The 24918-nt window shown below is 37.4% G+C and overlaps 5 protein-coding genes across 9 annotated transcripts; 3 read left to right on the forward strand and 2 right to left on the reverse strand.

Annotated features, from left to right (window-relative positions):
• LOC147297189 (putative mediator of RNA polymerase II transcription subunit 19b) lies at positions 1-4985 on the reverse strand. Of its 5 annotated transcripts, XR_015123120.1 has the most exons (7): positions 4873-4985; positions 3992-4059; positions 3059-3348; positions 2720-2923; positions 1910-1974; positions 1638-1742; positions 1-1039 (listed from the first exon to the last, which is right to left on the reverse strand). XR_015123120.1 is itself a non-coding variant. In XM_086249287.1 (6 exons), exons 2-6 carry the CDS (start codon positions 4020-4022, stop codon positions 1730-1732), a joined length of 603 nt encoding a protein of 200 aa, XP_086105413.1. In that variant the 5' UTR covers positions 4023-4059; positions 4873-4985; the 3' UTR covers positions 1059-1729. The 5 variants fall into 5 exon arrangements, 4 of the variants coding, with proteins under 4 accessions (XP_086105413.1, XP_086105427.1, XP_086105420.1 ...); XM_086249287.1 differs by lacking the exon at positions 1-1039 and having other exon boundaries at positions 1059-1742; XM_086249301.1 differs by lacking the exon at positions 1-1039 and having other exon boundaries at positions 1059-1742; positions 4847-4970.
• Positions 4986-9998: 5013 nt separating this feature from the next.
• LOC147297190 (BAG family molecular chaperone regulator 2-like) lies at positions 9999-13159 on the forward strand. Its single transcript, XM_086249650.1, has 4 exons — positions 9999-10349; positions 10638-10894; positions 12276-12422; positions 12781-13159. Exons 1-4 carry the CDS (start codon positions 10124-10126, stop codon positions 12919-12921), a joined length of 771 nt encoding a protein of 256 aa, XP_086105776.1. The 5' UTR covers positions 9999-10123; the 3' UTR covers positions 12922-13159.
• A 533-nt stretch (positions 13160-13692) lies between these two features.
• On the forward strand, positions 13693-15824 carry LOC147297191 (Tetratricopeptide repeat (TPR)-like superfamily protein). The gene has a single exon (XM_086229222.1). The coding sequence runs from the start codon at positions 13804-13806 to the stop codon at positions 15655-15657; it is 1854 nt and encodes a 617-aa protein (XP_086085348.1). The 5' UTR covers positions 13693-13803; the 3' UTR covers positions 15658-15824.
• Positions 15825-16565: 741 nt separating this feature from the next.
• Positions 16566-22513, forward strand: BRCA1 (breast cancer susceptibility1). The gene is made up of 14 exons (XM_086257549.1): positions 16566-16621; positions 16940-16993; positions 17101-17171; positions 17251-17364; positions 17886-18358; positions 18744-18857; positions 18989-20140; positions 20266-20366; positions 20523-20709; positions 20792-20889; positions 20967-21093; positions 21199-21364; positions 21503-21621; positions 21811-22513. Exons 1-14 carry the CDS (start codon positions 16566-16568, stop codon positions 22156-22158), a joined length of 3180 nt encoding a protein of 1059 aa, XP_086113675.1. The 3' UTR covers positions 22159-22513.
• A 187-nt stretch (positions 22514-22700) lies between these two features.
• Positions 22701-24869, reverse strand: LOC147297193 (myosin heavy chain-like protein). Its single transcript, XM_086229797.1, has 2 exons — positions 24651-24869; positions 22701-24290 (listed from the first exon to the last, which is right to left on the reverse strand). The coding sequence occupies exons 1-2, from the start codon at positions 24739-24741 to the stop codon at positions 23455-23457; spliced, it is 927 nt and encodes a 308-aa protein (XP_086085923.1). The 5' UTR covers positions 24742-24869; the 3' UTR covers positions 22701-23454.
• Positions 24870-24918: the final 49 nt, after the last annotated feature.

Below are 24918 nucleotides of genomic sequence, written 5' to 3' on the forward strand. Positions count from 1 at the left end.
TTGGAAATTACTTTTGTGCAATGTTCATACTGTGTATGTCCTTTGCTCATGCATTGCCACAGATCGACAGTTTGGGGCAGACCAATTTGTTAAAATATGCTCCTCTCACAAAGTTTTTGTTCATTGTACGGACCATTCCTCTGTATTATGCATTTATGCTCTTGTTGCGGTGCTGATATTGATGCAGATGAGAAAAAAGAAAAGAGGAGCAAAGACGAAAATAGCCCTTCAAGTATTGCTCACGTGGGGCACTTCGTTCATAGGTTGACATAAAATGTGAATTAGCATAGGATTATAAACATTAGTAGTAAAGTATCATTAACTTGAATAATACGTAAAACTACTACTCTCTTCCATTCTCTTTTCTAATCACAAACTTCATAACATTTTAAAAATAAAAATATATTATAAACAAACAAAAAAAATTTAAAAACCCAACAATTAAATTAAAAACAAAACTTTTAAAGCTTAAATAAATAAAAAAACACAAAAACAAAAGGAATATTTAAGAACTACAAACCCAGATCGCCCACCCATTCCCTTCTTCATTATAGAAATAAATTATAAAAACAATTAAGAACTACTCCACGACCGTTTATTCGAAGAACTAATTAAATTGACATTAGTAATATAGCTTGCAGCAACTTGCAGTTGACGTCGTTCACACATTTCTCATTCGACACACCACTCTCATTTCAAATTGCTGTTGGTGACGCCCTAAAACAGACCATAGAGAAATTCCTAGGCACCACGCACAATCTCAAACCTTTTGTCCATCTCCACAAGCCCTTCAAAAACCTTGGCCATTTTCACATGCCCTCTAAGGAAGTCCCTAAGTTTAGCCACCCCATAGCTTCTAAGCACAAGCCATAGTTTCATGGCCTGGAACCTCCGGCTCAGGGCTATTTGCCAGTCTTTGTAGGTCACCACTTGCTTTGCCAGTCTTGTAGGCTATTTAACACTCATTATAACTGTTGTTGTTCTAAGTGTTATTAACATATATCCAAATCTCAGTGCACATATCGTAAGGACCATTCCTCTGTATTATGATCGTGTTGCAATGCCGATATTGATGCAGAAGAGGAAGAAAGAGGGGAGTGAAGTGACGAAAATAGCTCCACAAATGTTGATCACATGGGAAATTCATCTATAAATTAACGAAATGTGCAATTTGGCCTAAAACTATAAAAGTTAGTAAAGTTTATGAGAATTATTAAAAAAATAATAAAATCACAAGGATTCAAGTGAAAATTAGGCCTGACCACATGAATGAAAAGTATAATTTGGCCTTCTGGTTTTATCTCTTCATTCGTGATTTTTTTATTTTTTTATTTTTTTTTATTTTTTTATAGGAGGATAAAATCGTAATATATCAATTGAGTGATCATAGAGGAACACAAATACACAAATTTTCAAACACATTAATTTGCTAACTGAACTTGATGCTAATGACTAATAAATTGATGCATCAGTGATTCAGTGGTATTTGAAGCTCTTCATATACAGCCACATGGTTTAGGTGTTAGATTTCTATCATTTTCACATATAGGCCCATGCCACTTATATGGTCTACAATACTTCATGGTTTTCTAATTTATTTCATTTGATGAATTGAATGGTAACTTTTACAATTTTACCTTAAGACTGACTTTTGAGTGTTGTAAAAATCAAGAAAAATCGAAGCTACTTGTTTTCAACCTGTCACCTTCCTTTAGCTTGCCAACCTCAGCTATTTGTGGATTCTGATTATGACAAAGTTAACAGAAAACTACTCAGAATTAAGCAAATTAAAAGGAAAAAGGAAACGAAACTAAACATAAACTTGCTAAACAAAAAGTACAGAAGCAAATATGTAATTAGCACCAAGAAATACCCTTCTCAAAGAATATTTTAACTTTGTCTCTTTTACCTGGCTTTTTTATGTCCACCAACAGAAAGATCTTCAAAATCATCAAACCTGCTCTTCCTAATGGACTGCAAGAGATAAAAACAAAGTAAAAAGGATCATGAGAAGATGTAGAATCCAATTACTTTCTTTTTCATTCTTTTGGCACAATTTCATGTTAAAAATTGAAATCAGTTAACTCCACTCATATTCAAAAGAGAAAACTAGCACAGCTCATACAAGGTTGGAACTTGGAACCCCTCAGCCAGCAGTTTATTTTGAAGTGAATCTATGGAATACTTTGGAGTATGCATTATATTAAGTCATGGTATAATGCACGCTCATGGAGTCACACATCATGGTGATCCTGAATCTTTGACACAAACATTGCCATCAAAAAGTGAGTAGATCAGTCAATCCCTCACTAAACTCTTGAATTAAATTAAATCAACAGTCAGACCATTGTACCACTTATTGCTTCCAATAATTGACTGATTACAGCAGCATAAATTAAATCGTACAAAAAGTGAGTAATCTTTCAAAGCTACAAAAACACTAGGGGCACAGAACCATGTCAATGATTACACTGTCAACTTTTTTCCAAAACACCCTACACCCCAATAAATGCAAGGTGCGCAGGCACGCACGCACACACAAAGTACTAGTAAATGACCAACTGTAATTATGTTTTGGGAAGGGTAAATGATTTTTTAAATTTAAAACAGAGGTTAGGTTTCGGCCGTAAAAAACAAGTGAGACAATTAGGAGGCAGAGAAGGTAAATAATTAAACCATGCAATCCATAGATGGGCAACAAAAAGAACCAAGTGCTTACCATCTCTTGCTGTTCCTTCAACTGCTCAGTTCTCAAGCCATTAGCAGCATTCCTATTCCTATCAGTAGCACCAACCTTGTCCTTGTGACGGTTTTTGTGCTTCTTATGATCCTTATCCCTGTCTTTCCGCTTTTTATGCTTCCTCTCCTTGTCTTCTAACTCACTCTTTGAATTCACCTCTGAGGTACACATACCCTTCTCTCCCTGTGAGCACCATACAAAACTGACCTTATATCACAGAATTCACAAGACCAAGCAAACCCTCCACCCACCTAGAAAAAAACAAAAAGAGAAAAGAACTGAACAAATAAGCAAACACATATGTAGGAAATGTCTTACATAAGGCAAATTAACAGGAGTTGATTCCCTTATTAGAAAAGCTTCACTCAGTATATCCAAGTCAAAAGGATATATGTGTGAGTTTCTTTCTCTCATATAAAGGGTGTTCTGAAAGAGCTGATCCAACTCCATCCCTTCTCCTTTCCTGATTTCTGTGTCTCCCACCACATTATGTAGATAATGAGTCTCTGATATTGACAAAGGAAGTGATCTCTTGCAAAAAAACTCGTGGTAAGGCCAAAGCTTATACTGATTTATGAGATCAGCAGCACCACCAAGTTCCCTAGGCCCTGGTAATCATTTAAGGTTCAAGAAAGCACGTCGATTAATATGCAACATACGTTACACCAATTGAGAGTCAAAATTAAGATGACACCTATTGTGTACAAATCATGATACACCAACTTTCAAAAAGAAATCTCTTAAAAAAAAAAAAATAAAAAGGAAATAATTCTTATATGTTTGAGTGGTCCTCAGGACTCTTCCAATTGACCATTTCACGATCAAAAGGGTTGAATAAAGCTCTAATTTCTATATCACTGCGTTTAAACCTCACGTTATACTCTCCAGCCGTGAAGCTCTAATAAACAGTGAATTCAGAAACACTGAAAATAAAAAACAGAAGCAGAGAACACAAAATACAGATAATAGACTATTAAAGCCCGGTAGAAAATGCACTATTTTGGATACCAATAACACAAACAATTTTGAAGAGATAAATTGAAAACTGTTGAAAGCAATATTGGAGACTTAAAAAATATCTCAACCAGAAGATATGCTAAAGACAATAATATTTGCACCCAAGTGAAAGACAGCATAACCACCATGGGAAATTGTACATTGTATATTAGTTAAAACTTCAAAGAAAATTAGCATCAAACACATAAGCAAAAGAAACAATCAATAGAACCTCTCGTCATCTAAGTTTCTTACCCCTTCCAAACCTTTTGGCTTCAAGATCCATCTGTTTAGTGACACATTAAGGGTCTGCTCAACTTCATCTATCATTTGAAGTCAAAAATAAAAAAATAATGTAAATTTAGCAGCTATCAAGCATTTTAGCCTAAGGCTATTTAGAAACACATAAATACAACTTGCAAACTGAAAATTCAACCATGCAGCATAGCATCTCAACCTCAGATTAGAAACAAACAAATAAAACTCAATATTAGAGTCAAAATGTAGCATGAGAAGCACTAGAAGGTAATTCATAGGAGGGGGGAGAAAGAAAGAACGCAACTACTCACTGGAAAAGGACCCCATAGCATAAAAATTGGCGCACTCTTAGATCCCCAAAGACCTATTTAACAAAATTCATTTTTTAAATAAGCAAAATCTAACTGAAGTAGCTAACTATTGCACTATATTCTTATATTATGTAAACCTTTGGCTTATGTATACATATACAAGTGTGCATACAACAAAGGTAGCATGAAACCAATGCATAAAACATAAAACCCAGTTACACTACTATGTCTAAAATCTTCTTCTCGACAAATCAAACAGAACTATGAACTAGATAAACCCAATTCATTTAAAATTAATGTATCAGGTGAAACAGGACCAAAACAAGAGCACCATGCCAATAACCCACTACACATTATCAGAGACCCATTAAAAAGCAAAGATATAAAACAAAAATTATATCTCTATGATGAGGAACCAAAGCTTCAAAACAAAAACCCTTGTCCCGTATTTTATCTAACCTGCTTCAAGTTCAATATATATTTATGAAAGATTATGTCACTCCAAAATCCAAGTTTCCAGCGGAAAGAAAGAGAGAGATACCCAAAAGACAAAAGAGAGAGAGATAACGTAGAGAAAACAGTTAAGTGGGAAAGTTTGGCGGCTGGGGTTTGATCGCCGGTAGGTAATCGTTAATTTTGGATAGAGAGGGAAAGTTTTGGGTTTTGAGTTTTGACGAAATAAAACCTGTGCCCTCTCCCGTTTTAATAGTCGACTCTCTGTAGTACGATATACGTGTCAATAGGCCTCTAAATGGGCCGGGCCGGCCCAGCCCAGTCCTATTATGCCCAGGGCAAGACATGTCCATCCCAGGGCTATTTTGACCCTAATTTTCCAATGGTTTCATTAAAGGAATCTAGTCATTCATTCTAAAACCAATTGGTAATGAAAAAAGTAGTTCAAACCCTTATAAGTCATTATGCAAGGTTATCTTTTCCAATGTGGTATAACACTCCACATTCTCACACGCTTTACACGTGTAGCGTCACTTAAGTCAAACACGTGGACAACTCATATTAGGTGACGTAGAGCACGAGTGGCCACTCGACCTAACACACATGGGCGAACCTGCTCTAATATCATAAAAAAATCTAGGCATTCATCCAAAACCCTTATAAGCCACTATGCAAGATTATACTTTTTCAATGTAGTATAACACTCTACATTCTCACACGCCCCGCACGTGTGGCATCACTTAAGCCAAACACGTGGATAACTCATATTGGGTGACGGGGAGCACGTGTGGCCACTCGGCCTAACACACGTGGGCGAACCTGCTCTGATACCATAAAGAAATTTAGGCATTTATCCCAAACCAATTGGCAATAAGAGGAATAGCTCAAACCCTTATAAGCTACTATGCAAGATTATACTTTTCCGATGTGAGATAACACTTCACATTCATTTGGTTCGCGAAATGGGTAGTTTGAGAATGTCATACCCCTACTTGTTCCAAGGAAATGGAATGAATAATGCTGGGATTGGTAATTAGGAAACTATTACTATTCACATGTTTGATTTGTGCACTAATAGAAATCAAAACTAATTATGTTGGAAATAATATTTTTCAACTTCTAATGGAGTAATTTAGTAATAAATACTCAAATACTTTCCCAAGGATGAGAATATTAAACCTAAGAGGGGACAATGGTTTCAAATTCCTCATTTATGAGTATCTCAAACCCACATCAAAGGGTACAAATTCTCGTAAGTGTGTTTACTTAACACACGAATGAAATCTCAGACCAATACCCAAGTCACATATCTACAAAACAGAGGAGCCCTAAAAGATAAGCAGACCAGAACAATATGGACCTTGAGAATTTTTTTTCTATGTATAAAATATTACATTTGTAAAATTATCGAACCTCCCACCTATTCTTGAAAAAATTATAAAAAAAAATTGACACGTGTAGGGAACAAAAAAAAAAATAGAGTAAAAGATTGAAAGAAAAAGTAGGCCAAATTGCGATTTTGGTACCTATAGTTTTCTTGAAGTTCTATTTTGACACTTTCAATTTTTACAATTTTGATAATGTAATTTGCAAAATGTTGCAATTTTAGTACACGTTCGTAACTTCGTCAATTTTTCTGTTAAAGTTAGATCAATTTGATCTTTTTGGATGTTGCCAATTTTGCTTTTGGTACTTGAAGTTTGCTTGAAGTCTCACTTTTGTATTTATAGTTTGCTTAAAGTTTCATTTTGGTACCTTTAGTTTGCTCGAAGTTCTACTTTTAATAGTGAAATTAACAAAATTACCAATGTGTACTAAAATTATAACATTTTGCAAACTATAAGATTAAAATAGACAAAATTAAAACTATATGTATCAAAGTTGAATTTCCAGCATACTATAACTACCAAAGTAAAATTTAACTGAAAAAGTATCTACCAAAAAAGAAAGATAGAAATAAAAAGTAGATCACCACAAAATCATGATCTACTGTGTAATATTGAAAGTAGAAAACTTTGAATCTTTCATGATCAATAAACAGTCTAAAATAAAACTTTTCCAGTTGAAAGTTAAAAGAGAAAGCCTTGCAAGTTACAACTAACCCAACAGGCCATGGCATTATGGCAAGCCTTTGATGAGGATTTGGTACGACCCGTCACTTCTAGTAACTCAAAAAGCTTGTGCCTTTGTCGTTTTCATTCAATAAAGAGTAGCCATATATCAATGTCATTCTTCTTTTTTTAAAGAGAATTCTTCTATTTTGGGTAATATTATTAAGACTATTTACATTTAAAAAATACATATTTTATAACCCGTAAAGTTTTATTTTTGTTGGAAATTTTTATGCAAAGTTATAATAAATATCAATAGCGCAAGTTAATTTTTATGGACAAAATTCCAGTAACAAACATCATAAAATAGAGTAAGCTATATGCATTTGACATAATATACTAAAATTAATTTAATAACCATTCGAGAAATGATAGATAGTTAGTATAGGAGACACATTGTGAATTTGTGTTCAATTCTCTAAAAAAATTACGCTATGAGGTCAATGAACATATATTGTATTTTGCTTGACCCATTTTCTTATATGACCATAAAAATATGACATTATGTATGCCTAAATACATAAAATAATTGTTGATGCAAATTTCCGTAAGAGAGATGCAACAACTTAGAAGGGATGATCTGGCTGATCTGAAACCCTGCTGGATGATGAAGTGGAGGTTGAACCGAGATCTTCCTGCACGAACACAAGATCAAAGGAGATGGACCGGTGTAGTACCAGCCAAATACGCTCCGATGATGAAGTCAGTGATGTGTATTTGGAGGTGTTTGTGTAAGAACAAGGAAGAACATGTGATGAACTTGGGAGAATGAGGAAGAACAAGGTAAGATCTCCTGGGTTTATTCTCAGCAAGTAAGGGATATTCTGATAGGCTTTTTGGTGAGTGAAGTTGTGCATTACCCTCTCCTTTTTGTGCACATAAGGCAGCTTATATAGGCAAAGAAAATGGTGAGGGATAAGTTACTTGCATGAGGGTGAATGGTTGAGAAGAGGCCACGCGTTCGGTCATGAATAGTGGCATGCACAGCTACTCACCATCTTTACATTCAATGCTGCATTGAATGCAAGGATGGAAGATAAACTGGGATGGCCCAATAGTCATAACTGTGAGCTAGGAAGTCTCATCTGTCAGAGAGTCCTGTCAGGTGCACTTGAGTATGGCGATTCGTCCCAACGTGATCTTCTTTAGAATGGCGGTGGGAAGCCGAGCCGATCCGAACACATGTTCTCATGTGTAGACATGAAACCCATGTGTGATCGGATCGGACATGGACAAGCCGGCCGAGCCAATCCGGTAGGTAGTGATCTCTTCAAGTCGTAGTTGGCTGTGACTAGAATTTGAGAGAATGATCACCAAAGGCCGAGCCGAACCGGGTGTCCACTCCATGATGGATTTCTCCAAGTGTAGAGAAAGTGTTGATTGGTTCGGATCGACAGGAGGCAGTTCCTAGGCCGAGCCGAACCAAATGGTCGAGATGATTCGGTGATGACAAGATTGTCAAAGCAAGTCCGATCGTGATCGGTCATTGGGCCGGGCCGAGCCGAACCAATGGTCGAGATGATCCGGTGGTGACAAGATTTGTCAAAGAGAGTCCGATCGTGATCGGTCATTGGGTCAGGCCGAGCCGAACCAATGGTCGAGATGATTCGGTGGTGACAAGATTGTCAAAGCCAGTCCAATCATGACCGGTCATTGAGCCGGACCGAGCCGAACCAATGGTCGAGATGATCCGGTTTTAATAGAATGTTTAATGGTTGAGATGTGACTGGAGAAATATGATCTCCAAATCCGAGCCGAACTGATGGTATCTGAAAAAGATGATCTCTCAAATTTCTGGTGGATCCCAATGTCAGTTCGGATCGGACATGGGTAACCCGGAGGTAAGAGCCGATCTCATATGAACATGTTGTTGGCATTGCTAAGCTGAGATGATGACATAGATGGCTGGGTCTGATCAAGTTGACCATTGAAAAGTCAGAGCAAAAATGGGACCTGGTGTGCCACGTGTTGGTCTATGATTGGTCATTGAGTCCATGTGAATTTATCCACAAACAATAATGATTTTATTAATATAAAAACATTTTGATATGATTGAAAGACCTTAATTGCTATGTCACAGGATTTATTATAGTCGTATCGATAATTATAATGTTTTGGTTAAAGACTGCTCTATCAACTAACCATCCTTACTTACATAAAGTCACAAAAGAACATTAGCTGATCAAAGACTTAATCACTTTTGATCATATCACACTAACAATATATAAGTTGTTAAGCCTTAATTATCCATTTCATAATAAAATTACAACTCTAAGCAACAACCCTTGGTATGTAGTAGCCTAAAATCACCCTCCACATTTGGATCAAATGCTTTCAAATCCATCATGAATGCATAAAGTAGGTAAGGATTATATAAACATAACAATAGTTTGGCATAATTGGAAAAGCCTTAGCTTACATCATATGATTTACTAGAGTCTAAATTGATAATCACACTGTTTTGGCAACGACTACATTATTGACTAGCCACCTTCATTCACACAAAAGTAAAATAAAAAATAAAAAATCGTTGGTCAAAGGCTTAATCACTTTTGATTACATCACATTAACAATAAGTTGTTAAGCCTTAATAAAATTATCCATTTCATAATAATTTTAGTTATTACAAGTCTAAGCAACAATCCTAGACCCTTGGATCAAACGACTTGAAACCCATCCACGGTTCTGATGATATCATGCCAATAATTACCCATCTCACCTACAATTTGTTCTCCCATCTGAAAATCACACCCATCAATTCATGCGGGTCCCACTTAACTTCACGTGTAAACCTTTCCCTTCAGTGAAAACGAAGCACACATAGAACATCACAGGGTCACAGCCCAATCACAAGTCTCCACGTGTCACACTTAAAAAAGCGAAGAAAAAGGCCAATGGAGTGGACAGTGGACACGTTTGTTTTCGCTTGTCTTGGATGCTTCTCCTTCCTTCCTTCGACTGTCGGCAAGCTCTCTCTCTCTCTCTCTCTGCTTAGCTGTCACTCCACACAACCCTGACAGACACCGACACGTGGCACGCCTCCCATTGGTCCGAAAACTCCCAGTTATTTCTCCCTCATGTGCTCTCGAACCAAAAACACGCTCGCCCGCACTATAAACCCCCCCCCTGACACCCTGTTCGTGTCGGCAGAAAACAGCGCATTGATTCACGCCGTCGAGAGATTTTTTTTCCAGTAGAAACAGCGCAGTTGAGACATTTTCCGGGAAAATTTAGGTGAATTTGAGAAACAGAAAATGATGAAGAGAATGCCCAATGCGTACGTTCGAACGAGGGAGAGCTCCACGACGACGCCGTCTTCTACGTCAGTGGACGAGGAAGTTGAGTGGGAAATGAGACCGGGAGGAATGTTAGTCCAGAAAAGGGTTGAGAAATCCGACGCTCCGGCTCCGAATTTACGGCTCCGGATTGCTTTCGGTGCGCTCCGGTACGAGATCTCGGCCAGCTCTCAATCCATCTTCGGTAATAATAAGCTCGATCCATCCTTTGTAGTATTTCATGTTTTGCCACGTCATTCTTTGTTTCCTGTTTGGCTCCCGAGAATATGACAATGTGAAAAGTACATTTTCTCGCTGACCAAACAAATTAGTAATAAATTAATAATGATCACTGATTTGGAGGGAAAAAGATTTTTTTACTTTACCTTTAAAACGTTAAATGACGATAAAATCTTCATTAGAGTACAATGTCGCTGGTGAATTGGGAGGATAAAATAGTAAATTTGACAATAGGTGTTGACCTTCTGTACAGGGGAGTTGAAGAAGGTTCTTACGGCAGAGACAGGGTTACAGCCCGGTGAGCAGAGGCTAATATTCCGAGGTAAAGAGCGAGAAAACGGTGCGTATTTGGACATGTGCGGAGTCAAAGACCGGTCAAAAGTCATACTAATCGAGGACCCAGCCAGCATCGAGCGAAGGATCACCGAGACGCGCCGAAACGCGAAGATCCAGAGCGCACATCGCGCAATCTCGGACGTGTGCTTGGAAGTTGATAAGCTCGCGGAGCAGGTGAGATAAACCCCCACCTCACTTGGGCTGTTGGACAGTCAATTAATTTTGTGATATTTTATTTTTTGTTGAATGGTTTTTTTGTGAGATAAAATAATTTGGAGTAACGTCAGCCGTTCGATTTGTAGTGTAGTGATTGAGTCAAAAGTCGGTGAGACAGCTGGGCTTAGCGTGTGTGTAGAATCTTGACCGTCAAGTTGTGGTTCAGTGGGCTCCACTGGACTGAAGTGAAACTCTGGTGGTTTATGGACCATGGTGGTGGACTGTGGACCATCCATCTTTTTTGTAAAACTTAATTATGAGGTGGGACTCTTTGGTGGATATCGAATAGAATCCTACTGGTGATTTTGTGAAAGCTTCGTTGAAATGTGCCGGTCAATCATTGATAGCAATGGGTGATCGGATCATATTATATAGTAATTACATCTATTTGTTGAGAGTAATGTGGAGCAATGTCCCACATCGAAAAATCAGAATTTAGCATATGTGTTTATAAATCTTGAACTTCTTCACTCATTGTCAATTGCTTTTGGATTGGATGCTTTAATTCTATTATGGTATCAGAGCTTGGTTATCTGCGTGTAAGGTCCAACGGTCACACATGCTCACACATGCTCCCACATCACCCAATACAATTTGTTCACGTGTAAGGCTCAAAATCTCGCCACACGTGTGGGGGCGTGTTGAGAGTAATGTGGAGCAATGTTTCACATCGGAAAACTATAGTTTAGCATATGTGTTTATAAGTCTTGAGCCTCTCCACCCATTGCCAATTAATTTTGGATTGGATGCTCTAATTCTATCACTGTTAACGACCGAGAATTGTTGATGCTTGTAATAAGATTCACAATACATTAACAAAAATAGGAATTCATACTTGGTCAAAGTTGGGGATGACAGTCCAATTATTTTGGTGTGTAAAACTTCTTGCGGTTATAAATAAAGGGTTTTGATTTTGGTGTCTATCTCCTAGCAATATAATTATAGAAGAGTTGAACTGTCCATTGTGTGCGGTTTGTTTGCGTGAGCCTTACATGTAACTAATGTGCCATTAAATACATGGTGTAAAGTAAAGGATGGGTTACCACCACTGGATTACATGTTTTGTTTGCATCAGAATAGACATTAGATTCTTCTTTTCTACTAAAAAATGTTAGGTAGATTTAATATTCCAATAGACCTATATTAATATCTTTGTGATTTTCTACGTTTTATATGCATGTGTCAAGGGAATCTAGCTAAGTCATCACCTAACTATCTTTTGATTCCTTCTGTCACAGACCATGCATATTGCATAAGGTTAATTAACACTGTAAGAATGATTAGATAATATATTGACCACACGAACTAATAACTACATTGCATGATTCCACTTCAATAGGGATCTGCGATTGAAAAATCTATCTCAAATGGAGTGAAGGTACCAGAAGTTCAGATCACAACACTGACTGAGATGCTCATGAGACAAGCAATCAAGCTGGACAACATTTCTGCAGAAGGAGATGCTTCTGCTCAAAAGAGTTTGCAGGTATATATATTTTCCGCAATCGTTTTATTTTGTGTCACTTTCTCATGCCATTAATTTATCACTATACTTACAATATAATGCTTCTTGACATTTCTTGATTTTTAATCTAAGTTGCCTATGAGAAGTATAAAGATCCTTCCATTTGGCTTAGATTATTGGGTTTATAATAAGTGTCTTAAATTAAAAACCAAAAATTGTCAAGACAAAAAGAAGATCTATATCCATAGACTGAGGTTTTTAGCATCAGCAGTGGTATAGTAGTATATATATATGGTTTGCAACTATACATTAATTGAAGGCTTTACAGTTTAGAGTTTTAGTCCCATGAGAAATCTAATTATAGAGATTGGATTTGCAGTGCAAGAGGGTGCAGAAATGTGTTGAAAGTCTTGATGTGCTGAAGATATCAAATGCAAGAGTAAAGCCAGTTGTTGTGACAACCAAGTGGGAGACCTTTGACCCTCCTCCAACCACAGCCCAATGGGAATTTTTTGATTAATCTTCCACCACTTTCTTCTTCTTTTTTCAATCTTCTTTGGCCATTCTCTTTATGTAATTAGCTATGGAGAGGAGGAGCACAGTGAGCTGCCTGTACTTATAGCTCTTCCTCTTCCTCCATGAACTTCGCCAATAAGTGTTGGTTATGATGATAAGTTACATATGTAGCTAGAGAAATGTAGTTTTGTAAAAACACTCATATACTATTTTTCCCACAATTTTGTGGACAGTTTCTTGCACCCTTCATGAAGCCACACTGTTCCGTCTAAGCAATTTTTTTTAGTATAAATAACCGAGAAAATAATGTTTCTGTTATATAATTTATATGATCATTGTATTAAGTATACTATCTATCTCATGATTACATTAATTCACAGAGATGTCAAGTTCAAACCTTCTCTCCCCACATCAGAAAATTATATTAATCATAGTCTTATTCAATATATATGGATAAAATTATATGTAAGTGTAAAACAGACAATGAAAGATATGATCTTTTTAAAATACAATCATTTTTATATTTTACAATTTGAAAGTTGTAAGGGTATTAGACTATTAGTGCAATTTAAAAAGAAAATGTACAATCAACCAATAGAAATGGGGGAACAAATAATAAAATATGGGACATGATTCAAGAAAAAGTTATCAAATTTTAATTAATTTTATGGGCAAAGTATTCAAATGTAAAAGCTCATAAACCAACTCAAGTGGTATGAGGGTACACATCCAACAAGCATTTTGACTCCCACATAAAGTGTCAACATTGCTGTTGGTCACTTAACTTTGATCATCCATAGCCCAAATTGACTCCTATACGAGTATCCACTCAAAACTATTACATGTTTACAATAGGAAGCCCTTTCTCACACAAACATATGATCTGATGCTCCCAAAGCAACCCCCACTAATACACCCATCTTTTGCACATACATTCTCAACAACCTCAACTCACAACCCCATAACTCACTTCTCTTCCCCAACTTACCCACAAAACCCAATACCATTCATTCTCAAAAAATGCATTGCTCTCTTGCAATGCTGTGCATCCTCCAAGCTGAAACTGAAGCAAATCCATGCCTTCTCTGTAAGGCATGGTCTCCCACTCACCAACCCAGACATGGGCAAACACCTCATCTTCACCATAGTGTCTCTCTCAGCCCCTATGTCCTATGCCCACCAAATATTTTCCCAAATCCAAAGGCCCAACGTGTTCACATGGAACACCATAATTAGAGGCTATGCTGAGAGTGAGAACCCAACCCCTGTTATTCAACTTTACCACCAAATGCGTGTGAGTTCTATAGAACCTGATACACACACATACCCTTTTCTTTTGAAGGCTGTGGCCAAGTTGATGAATGTTAGAGAGGGTGAAAAGATACATTCCATTGCTCTGAGAAATGGGTTTGAGTCATTGCTCTTTGTTAAGAACACTTTGGTTCACATGTATGCTTGTTGTGGGCATGTTGAGAGTGCACACAGGATGTTTGAGTCGATGTCTGACAGAGACCTTGTGGCTTGGAATTCTGTGATTAATGGGTTTGCTTTAAATGGGAGGCCCAATGAGGCCTTGACTATTTTCAGGGAAATGAGTTTGGAGGGTGTTGAGCCAGATGGGTTCACCATGGTTAGTTTGTTGTCTGCTTGTGCTGAGCTTGGAGCTTTGGCTTTGGGTAGAAGGGTCCATGTGTATATGTTGAAGGCCGGCTTGACGAGGAATTCGCATGCTAGTAATGCCCTGCTGGATCTTTATGCAAAGTGTGGAAGCATTAGAGAGGCACAGAAGGTGTTCAAAGAAATGGAGGGGAGGAGTGTGGTTTCTTGGACTTCTTTAGTTGTTGGGTTGGCTGTTAATGGGTTTGGTAAGGAAGCACTTGAGCTTTTCAAGGAGTTGAAAAGAGAGGGGTTGGTTCCTACTGAGATCACTTTTGTTGGGGTCTTGTATGCCTGTAGCCACTGTGGGATGGTTGATGAAGGATTCAATTACTTTAGAATGATGAAAGAGGAGTATGGAATTGTGCCCAGAATAGAGCATTATGGCTGCATGGTGGATTTGTTAGGTAGGGCAGGCTTAGTGAAAGAAGCATATGAATACATTAAGAACATGCCCATGCATCCCAATGCTGTTATTTGGAGGACCTTATTAGGAGCGTGCACGATACATGGGCATTTGGCTCTGGGAGAGACAGCAAGAGCCCACATCCAACAGTTGGAGCCTCGACATAGTGGCGATTATGTGCTCCTCTCCAATCTCTACGCATCTGAGGGTCGTTGGGTGGATGTGCAAAAGGTGAGGAGGACAATGCTTAGTGAAGGGGTGAGGAAAACTCCGGGGTATAGTATTGTTGAGTTGAGAAATTGTGTTTATGAGTTTACTATGGGTGATAGATCTCATCCACAAAGTGAAGATGTATACAAAATGCTAGCAGAGATCACGAGATTGTTGAAACTGAAAGGTTATGTGCCTCATACAGCAAATGTTCTTGCAGACATAGAGGAGGAGGAAAAAGAAAATGCTTTGTCCTATCACAGTGAAAAGGTTGCAATTGCCTTTATGCTCCTAAATACTGCACCAGGGATCCCAATTAGGATTTGGAAGAATTTGAGAGTTTGTGCAGATTGCCATCTTGCAATCAAACTCATATCGGAGGTTTATGACCGGGAAATTGTTGTGAGGGATCGTAGTCGATTTCATCATTTTAGAGATGGTTCTTGTTCTTGTAGAGATTACTGGTAACATATGGAGTAATTTGTCTCTATTGGTCAAATTCGGCAATAATGGTGTGGCATGGCAGAGATGAAGCTGCCATTGGAGATTTGAATATGATACTCCATTATTTCCAAATGATATCTCACATAAGCATTTTTCTGTTCCAAGATGTAACAGTACAGTTTCATGTTGGTTATAAGTTATTACTCTCTGCCCATATTTGATACCACCATTACTCAAACCACTAGGTTGACATATAGAAAACTAAAGATGCACATATCCAAAAGTTTGATAGAGAAAAGATGGTTTAACAAAAATGTACCTTCTCTACCAGAAATTGATAGGGAAACAACATTTTCAGAAACTAGAGAGGAAAAATTATTTGTAATTGACATACACGATGAATTTTTTTAAAATACCCCTAACAATCAAAATCTTTAGAGCAACTTTGAGAGATGCATAAAATATTATGTTTTATTTGATAAAAATTATTGAACAATAATACAAAAATTTATATTTCCTTTATTTAATATTTTTTAAAAATATTGTGCAGTTTTTTTGGTTTGGGCCTTGGGCCCTCGTCTGTACCAAAAAAAAGGTCCAGTCGGTGCAACTTGTTAAACAATCCAAGTTCCAACGGATCGAAAAAAATAAAAAAGAAACAATACATTGCAATTTCAAATCCGTTATGCCAAAAAAAATAACGAGCCCTAAAGTTTGGAAAACCCGCCAAAGGGCAAAAGCGAGGCGCGTGAGATTGAGAGATTTTGGCGGGTTAAAATTCAAAACGAAGCTTGTTCTTGACGATTTAAAATGGAAATATATATTAAAAAAAAAAAACCTCAAGCAAAACTCTCCGTCGTCTTCTTCTTCTCACCTGACATTCTATAACAGTTCAATATTTTTGTCTAGTCGCATCAAAGCAGAAAAAGAAAATGGAGAATCCGGCCCACCTTGAGAGAATGGGTAGAGAACTCAAGTGCCCCATCTGGTATCTCTCTCGATTATTTGTGTGTTCTATTTTTCATAGATCCGAAAGAGCCATGTTTGGTTGATGCGAAAATGGGAGGAAAATCATAAGAAACCCAATTAAACAAAAGCCCAGATTCTTGCCCTTTGCTTTTTGTTTGTTTTTGCTTGAAAAAATGCAGTAAAATGATTTTCTCGGCAGCCAAACAGACCCTTAAGCATTGACCATTCTCATCTGATTTATCTGTGTTTGCTTGATTTTGTATAGAATTCGTTCACACAGTTTTGAAATTTCTGTTTCTTAAGTTAATGGGTTCAATTTCCTCGGTTTGTTTTGCAGTTTGAGCCTACTGAAGTGCGCGGTTTCACTTAATTGCAACCACGTCTTCTGCAAGTAATCTCCTCCTTCATTGCTATTTGCATATAAATGTTGCTTTGATTTCAGCCATATTAAAACTTGGAATATGCTTAAACCCATTACTCTTGTCTCCTTGTTTACAGCTCCTGTATCATGAAATCAATGAAATCGGTTTCCGATTGTCCTGTTTGTAAAATTCCATATCAGCGTAGAGGTACGGATGATGCTTTTATTTTGCGACTAAATCGAGTTCTCGTGCTATCCATAGTTCTTATCAATGGTTTTTGTTGCAGAGGTTCGCCCCGCTCCTCACATGGACAATTTGGTTAGTATTTACAAAAGCATGGAAGTTGCTTCAGGAATTAACATATTTGTCACTCAGAATGCACCCTCAACTAAATCATCAGGTATATTTCTGTACATTTATTTGAAATGGTAATATGTTCAAACTATAGTCTGAGATTGCCTTGTTGATGTTGCAGAATCAATTTATAGAGTAATATATTGAAACAACACATATATACACTGGTTTTATTTGCAATTTGTCGTAATCAAAGATTCAAAACCGGCATTTCTTTTACTTTCTATAAATTTGGTTGTCAGTTACAGGATGTCTAATTCCCATGCTTTCTCTTACCACGACTTCTATTTAATTACTATCTGTTAGGTAATAGAGGCTATAGGATGCAAAACAACATTAATGTTCATGTTTTGGGTGCATACTTTCAATATATCAGTCTGGATTCTGAAATTAGTTTACTTTGTGTTAGGATACAAGACGTTGCCACCATAGGTGACATTGATTGTATCTTATCTAACCTGAACTTTCTCAATCTTACAGTGTTTATGACACTAATCTCATGTTAAGGTACATTATAATTCAACTCATGCACCTTTTTTTTTTCCTGTGTTATTTCCTTTATTACAGACGGAAAACAACAAGCTGACGATGATTGTAGCCATGATGAACAAGATCCTCCTGAACTTTGTCAGGATAGAGCTAAGAAACAGAAAACCTGCAGAGGAAAAGGCTCAAGGAAAACTAAATCCAACCTGAAAAAGTCTAGTCCTCTTTCAGTTAAACCTTCATTTCCAACCAAGAAAAGGGTTCAGGTTCCACAATGTCCTCTTTCAGAAACTCCTACACGGCCTGCAAAGTTAGTAGGTAAATTAATGGATGGAAGATCTAAGCAGAGTTCAGCAACCCCAAAGGAGCAGCCTGCTCTAAATGATAATGGAGAACCGGTGCTTTCACCTTTCTTTTGGTTGAGAGACAAAGATGTGGAAAATTTAAGTCAGGATAGTTCTGGTGATCAACTTATTGATATTCCGTATCCAGATGTTCCTACTTTCAGTGATATCAAGGACTCCGATGATGAAAACTGTAGATTGAACCCACTGGTAAGTGTTTAACCTGTTTTTCACTAGCTTTGAAATGATTTGTAATATTGTTTAATTGATCTGGCAGTTATGCCTAAATTATTAGGCTGGTTTTTTTATTTTAGATGGGTGCTACTTAGTACTTTACTAGGTTGGCTAGTTGCTTCCATTTCACACTCATCTGGACAATGGAAACAATTTTTTTTTTTTTTTTTCAGCTTTATATAACAGCCTAGCTGACCTTCCTGCTCACTGCAAATTTCTGTTTATGCCATGGATTTGGCAGTTTGTGAATAAAAAAAATGTTGATTTGATCTAGCTATGAATAATTAAGAAGAGTTTGTTTTCACTGAAAAGATATTGATGATGCCATAAAGTTATCTTAAGTGTTGATAATTTCATGCAGGATGAAGTGCATGGTAAAGCATCAGATGTTGCAGATTTATTTGATAGTGAGATGTTTGAATGGACGCAAAGAGCTTGCTCCCCTGAACTTTGTTCAAGTCCTTCCAAGATGCAGGTATCATGCCATTTAAAACTATGATGTTTCACCTCATGTGTAATTTCTTCCTTCTTCAAATTCTAATATTGTCAAGCCCTCCAATTTTTCATGGCAGATCATGGTTATTACTAAAATAAAACTGAATGCAGGTTGCAGATAACAATGAAATTGATAGAATTCAAGTGAAGGAACGAGAAGAAGCCCCACAGAACAATAAATTAGATGAAGAACCTTCTGCTGAAAATACAAGGTCTAGAAATTCTAGAAGAAATGGTGGAAATATGTATTTGCCTGATTGTCCCCCTGCTGGAACTAAGGATGCTAATGATCAAGTTGTTAGTAATGAATCTAACAAGAGACGTAGGCAGGCAAGGAATATAACTAAAAGAAAGTGTGCTACTAGTCATACTGGCCCAGTTTTTGATATTAATGATAGTTCTTTGGACAAGACTTGCAAAAGGAGTAAGAAGGCCCGCCAATCTGTGGCTGCAACTAAGCCAACATCTGACAATGTTGATGCCCTCTCTATCAGAGCTGAAAGTCAATATCACGGTGATGAAAAGGGGATAGGAACTAATGATAGTTCTTTGGCTAAGACTTGCAAAAGGAGTAGGAAGGCCCATCAATCTGTGGTTGCAACTAAGCCAACATCTAAAAATGTTGATTCCCACTCTGTCAGAGATGAAAGTCAAAATCATGGTGATGAAAAGGGGAAAACTGAGTTATCTAGTTCATTAGGAAATAATGAAGGCAGTGATGAAGCTTTTACTCAGAAGAAGGCTGGAAAAACCTGTAAGGAGATCAATGCCAAGAACAAGATGCACTGCCCAGTTAGGTCAAGAAAACAAAAGATGGTCTCTATGCCAAACAAAATGCTTGTGGAGGTTTCAAAAATACAGAAGCAAACAAATGAGGATACTACAGCTGAGTTGTCACGTATAAATATCCCTACAGATGACAGCAAGAAAGCCTCTGAATCCAGGACCAAGTTCAAAAAACTTGCTAGAGAAGCAAAGTCATGTGGTCGAGAATTGAAAGGTAACAAAAAGGCAAAAGTTTCCTCTGAAGACAACTCAAAGAATGATATTGTTGTTGAGATTGGAGAGGGTCATGGGAATGTTAATGAAAGTGGAAATCAATCCACTGAATATATCAAAGGCAATTGTAATGCTAGGGTTCTAACTGATCAATCACCAGTGCAGAAGCTTCCTTCATTGACAAACAGTGTGGTTTTGCAGAGATGTGAAGCCATTCCTAGGAAAATCCAATGTGCTTTCTGTCTTTCATCAGAAGAATCAGAGGTATTGCCACTCCCTTCCCAAGATGTTCTTTTGGGTAGCTCATAATGTAGATTCCCTCATATGTACATAAAATTTACCTTTAGAATTCAAAGCTGACATTCATTACCATAAAACCTACTTTACAGGCTTCAGGAGAGATAATCCACTATTATAATGGCAAGCCTGTTGCTGCAGATCACAATGGAGGATCCAAGGTTATACATTCACACAAGAACTGCACTGAATGGTAAGCAAAATCCTAGGAATGAGCCAAAAGCATTTGTTTTTTCATATAAGTAAATTTCTGTTTAACTGAAAATTAAGTTTGGATGCATTGTGGAAGTCTGCTCTTGCTTTTTCTTTAGATGCTTACAGCTTATAAAGTGCTCAAAAATATGTGCAGGGCTCCCAACGTTTATTTTGAAGATGATACTGCTATTAATCTTGAAGCTGAATTAACTAGGAGTCGTAGAATTAAATGTTGTTGCTGTGGAATTAAAGGAGCTGCTCTTGGGTGTTATGAGAGGAGTTGTCGTAAGAGCTTTCATGTCACCTGTGCAAAGTTGATTCCTCAATGTCGATGGGATACTGTAAGTATAATAAAAGAAGTGTTATTTTCATTCAATGTTTTCATTTTGATGCTTTATTTTAATTGTAATCTTCTTGAATCAGGATCACTTTGTTATGTTATGCCCCCTTCATGTCTCTTCTGAGTTGCCAAATGAAAGTTCTGAATCTCAAGCAAGGAGGAAGAAGAGCAATCCTAGAAAGTATGTAGACATTTTCCTCATATTCAAAATTTATCATAAGAAAACCCATTTATGACTTTTTCTTACTGCTTCTGTAGACAATCTAATGTGGAACATAATAATGTTGCTGTTAAACAAGACAGCAATACCCGCCAAGATTGGAATATTTGTCGATCATCCAAGAAATTGGTTCTCTGTTGCTCATCTCTCACAAATGCAGAGAGGGTAAAAGAGCCGCTTAAAGTGCTTTCTCTGTTCCTTCTTTTTTCTTTCCTTTTGGAAATTGAAAGTCTAAAGAATCCCATTATTCCTTGTTGGCTTGAACTGCAGGAATCTGTTTCTGAATTTGAAAGATTATCTGGAATTACAGTTTTAAAGAATTGGGATTCTAGTGTCACACATGTTATTGCGTCAATAGATGAAAATGGAGCATGCAGAAGAACCCTCAAAGTTTTGATGGGTATCCTGGAGGGGAAGTGGATACTGAGTATGGATTGTGAGTATTATTATTTATCTCTTGATTGTTCTCCCTCAGGCATTTGGAATTTACAATTATGACAGAGTACAGAAGTCTAAAATGAGTGATTCACATACATGTGTATCATTACTTATAATATACTCTCTGTTTGTACAGGGATTAATGCTTGCATGGAAGCTACGAAACTGGTTAATGAGGAGCCTTATGAAATTAACATTGACATATATGGAATCAGAGATGGCCCTCGGCTTGGTAGACTAAGACTTCAGAACAAGGTTGGTTTTTCTTAAGTTCAACTATCATAATGAAAACCTTTTACAGTTATTAGACTCTTTCTGTTATATAGATAATGAAGTTAACATTTGTCTATGCACTGTTATTAGTACATGAACAGTTTACATATATGTGTGCGTGGTGCAGGCCAGTTACCTTGCATTTTTTTTAACAAACTGTTTTACATGCAGCAACCAAAGCTTTTCGATGGGTTTAAGTTTTACTTTATGGGAGAATTTATTCCTTCATATAAGGGGTATCTACAAGACCTTGTGACAGCTGGTGGAGGAACTATTCTGCATAGAAAGCCTGTTCCAGAGGGCCAGAAAGCCTTGTCAACCAGTCCCTCCAAATGTCAAACCTTTATAATTTACAGCCTCGAGCTACCAGATCAATGCCATCCTTGCAAGAAGGGTACGTTCAACCGTAAGCAGTCTGATGCAAAGGCTTTGGCCAGTTCTGCTGGAGCCAAGGTGGCTAGCAATTCATGGGTTTTGAACTCCATTGCTGCCTGCAAGTTACAAAGTCTTTCTGAATAGTCTATATATCCCTGAAGTCTTGTACATGTTTAAAACTTCTCCTGGATCAGTTTCATATTTCTATGTATTTATTTTCTGGTTCTTAAACTGTAAACATAAACACCATTAATTGCTGGCGCCACTGCTATTCACAACTTATAGAAAATGACACTTCTTTCTCAATGATGAGAATTTTGTGTAGACAAAGAACAGTATTCTTGCTAGGCCACTGTTCTATACAACATTACAATGTAAATTATCTTCATTATACAACTGACAAGTGCTAATTCATAGAGCAGTGCAATAAATAGGTTTGTTCTCAATGGGAGGTCCAATGGGTCTCTGGTTCTTTTCTGGGTAACACATGCCATTTGAAGGCAAATGCTTTTCATATCAAGGACTTCGTTGGGAGAAATCTTGATATATTGCATTTGGCTCTTGAGTCTTGAGGGGGTTGCAAGCGCCTATATCCACCATTATTGCCTTGACAATTGACATACTTTTGCATCAAAGCATCATTGATTAGATGTGCAAAAGGCTACCATGGAGTGCTCCTCTTCAATCTTTGTTGTAGACAAAGAGATTGCTTCAATGTGTATCAACTGTCATGGAGTAGAGCAGTTAATGTACAACTCCAAGTTTTGGGAATGGCTTTAATAAAATCTGCACAGGTTAAGAAATGAAAGTCACGGTTGAGCCCTGTCTCCGGACCCTTAGAATTTCCTTCAAGTAGTGATGGGATGGATACGCAACTCAGTGCTACACTTAAATCTTTAACATACACCACGTACCCGATAGTAAACAGAAAACATACTGTTTTATTGGCCATTTGGTTTGGACTCAAAGATCAACTGTCTATTACCACATTGCCATATGAGTTTCTGCTTATGAGATGCAGCTGCTGAATGAAGGTAATTTAGTCACCAAAATTCTGCGTGTTGGAAAGAGTTGGAATGAAATTAACAAGAGGTTCCACAGACTCATGATGTACATCTCTTCATTATCAACTCTTTGATATTCAGGATGATAAGGAAATGAGAAGAAAAATTGGAATTATACAACTCTTTTGGGCCAGTGTAGATGCAACCTAGAAACCTGAACTAGTCAGTTGCACATCAACAACAACATGCAACATCACTAATCTCTTCTACTTCTGACATATCACAACTGGTTCTGCTTCCCTCTTTTATTATAATAATTCCAAGATATTAGTTGTTTGTCTTGACAACTTAAGAAAGGCCAAGAAAATTGCGAAAGTCAGAAAGACCAGACGTTTCTGGTTTCTAGTCACCCTTTCTCCGAGGCAATGACAGGAGGCTAAGTAGCATTGACCTCAGAGTTGTGTTTGTAACACTCACCTTTCTTCGGCTCATGCTTTGAAATCTTCCTACTGACGCCCTCAAACAGATGCTCCAATGCTGAAATTTCCTCTTCAATATCCGCTGCGTGCTCATTCCTTGTGGCAATCCTTTCCTTGAGGGCACGTATTTGGTCAAGGCCTTCTTGAACTTCCACCCCCATCTCCTCCAATGCCAAGTGCATTCCATCATTTTCCACTTTTGCATCTTTAATCTTTCTCTTCAAGTATCTACACCCATCAAGGGACTTAAGGAGTTGCTCCGAAAGTGCCTTGTTTCGTTCCTGGAGTGCTGCATTTCCATAACTACTCTCTCCCCCACCACACTTCTTCTCTTTCTGTTCTGCTGCAAAAGATTGTACTTTTTCCAACAACTTCTCATTTTGGGCTCTAAGATCGTTAATATGTTCCTCCATCCCACTCAATTCTTGAACCTTTCTTGCAAGCTCTGATGCAATAATCTCCTTCTCCTTTCCCAAGCTGCTACACATTATTTCTAGGCTCTTTCGCGCTGCCAAGCTTGCACTAAGCTGTCTTCTCAATTTTTCCTTCTCATCAGTTATTGGCTCATGAGGCTTCTTTTCCCGCGGAGCATTTGGCCTAAGATCTGTATTGCACCGCCTGAGCTCGGCCCTCCTGCCAACAGATTGAGATTTCTGAATCCGGGTTTTAACATCATCAATTATGGTAATCATCCCAGCCACCCTTTGCATCTTCCTGTCATCCACGTCCTTTGTGCATGCCTCGTTATGATCCTGGATTAGCTTTAACAATAACTTAACATTGGCTGCAATGCCTACACAAAGAAAAAACAAGAAATCAAATGAATGATTCAGTGTAAAATATGCCAAGATTGGTAGTTGTGGTGATCATGTCTTTTTTCTTTTTGGCCAAAAGCAATATAAATTGTGATTGTTAACACAGAATAATAAAATAGACAACAAATCTTGTGTTTCATATAGGCATTATATGATATATATATATATATATGCATAATGTTGGAAAATTCTCTGTAACTTTATTGGTTGAATGAAAGCAAAAACGTTCTTAGAATACACACAGACATACATACAAACACAAATATATATGTTATTCTGCAATGTCTGTCATGAAAAGAAACCACAGGCATTGACAAGCAAAAAGAATCATATATTACCATCAAAACTATGATCTTCTGGCCTTTCTTTATGATTCGAGGGAGAAGCTGGTAATACTGCAGGCGATGAAAATGCTCGAATCCGGCTCATATTCACCCCAAAAAACCTAGACAAAAGGGTCTTCAGGGGAATAGAGCTATAAGACTAAGATGTAATTAAGTATGAATCTATGATACAAATGGTGGATCAAGATCAACAACAGATGTGTAAAAAGGGGTAGCTTTAATTTCCTTATTTCAAAATTTGTGTACTATTTTACTAATTAAC

The sequence above is a fragment of the Dryas octopetala genome, chromosome 1 (assembly GCF_963921425.1).
Source record: "Dryas octopetala chromosome 1, drDryOcto1.1, whole genome shotgun sequence".
In the NCBI taxonomy this organism is placed as follows: domain Eukaryota; kingdom Viridiplantae; phylum Streptophyta; class Magnoliopsida; order Rosales; family Rosaceae; genus Dryas; species Dryas octopetala.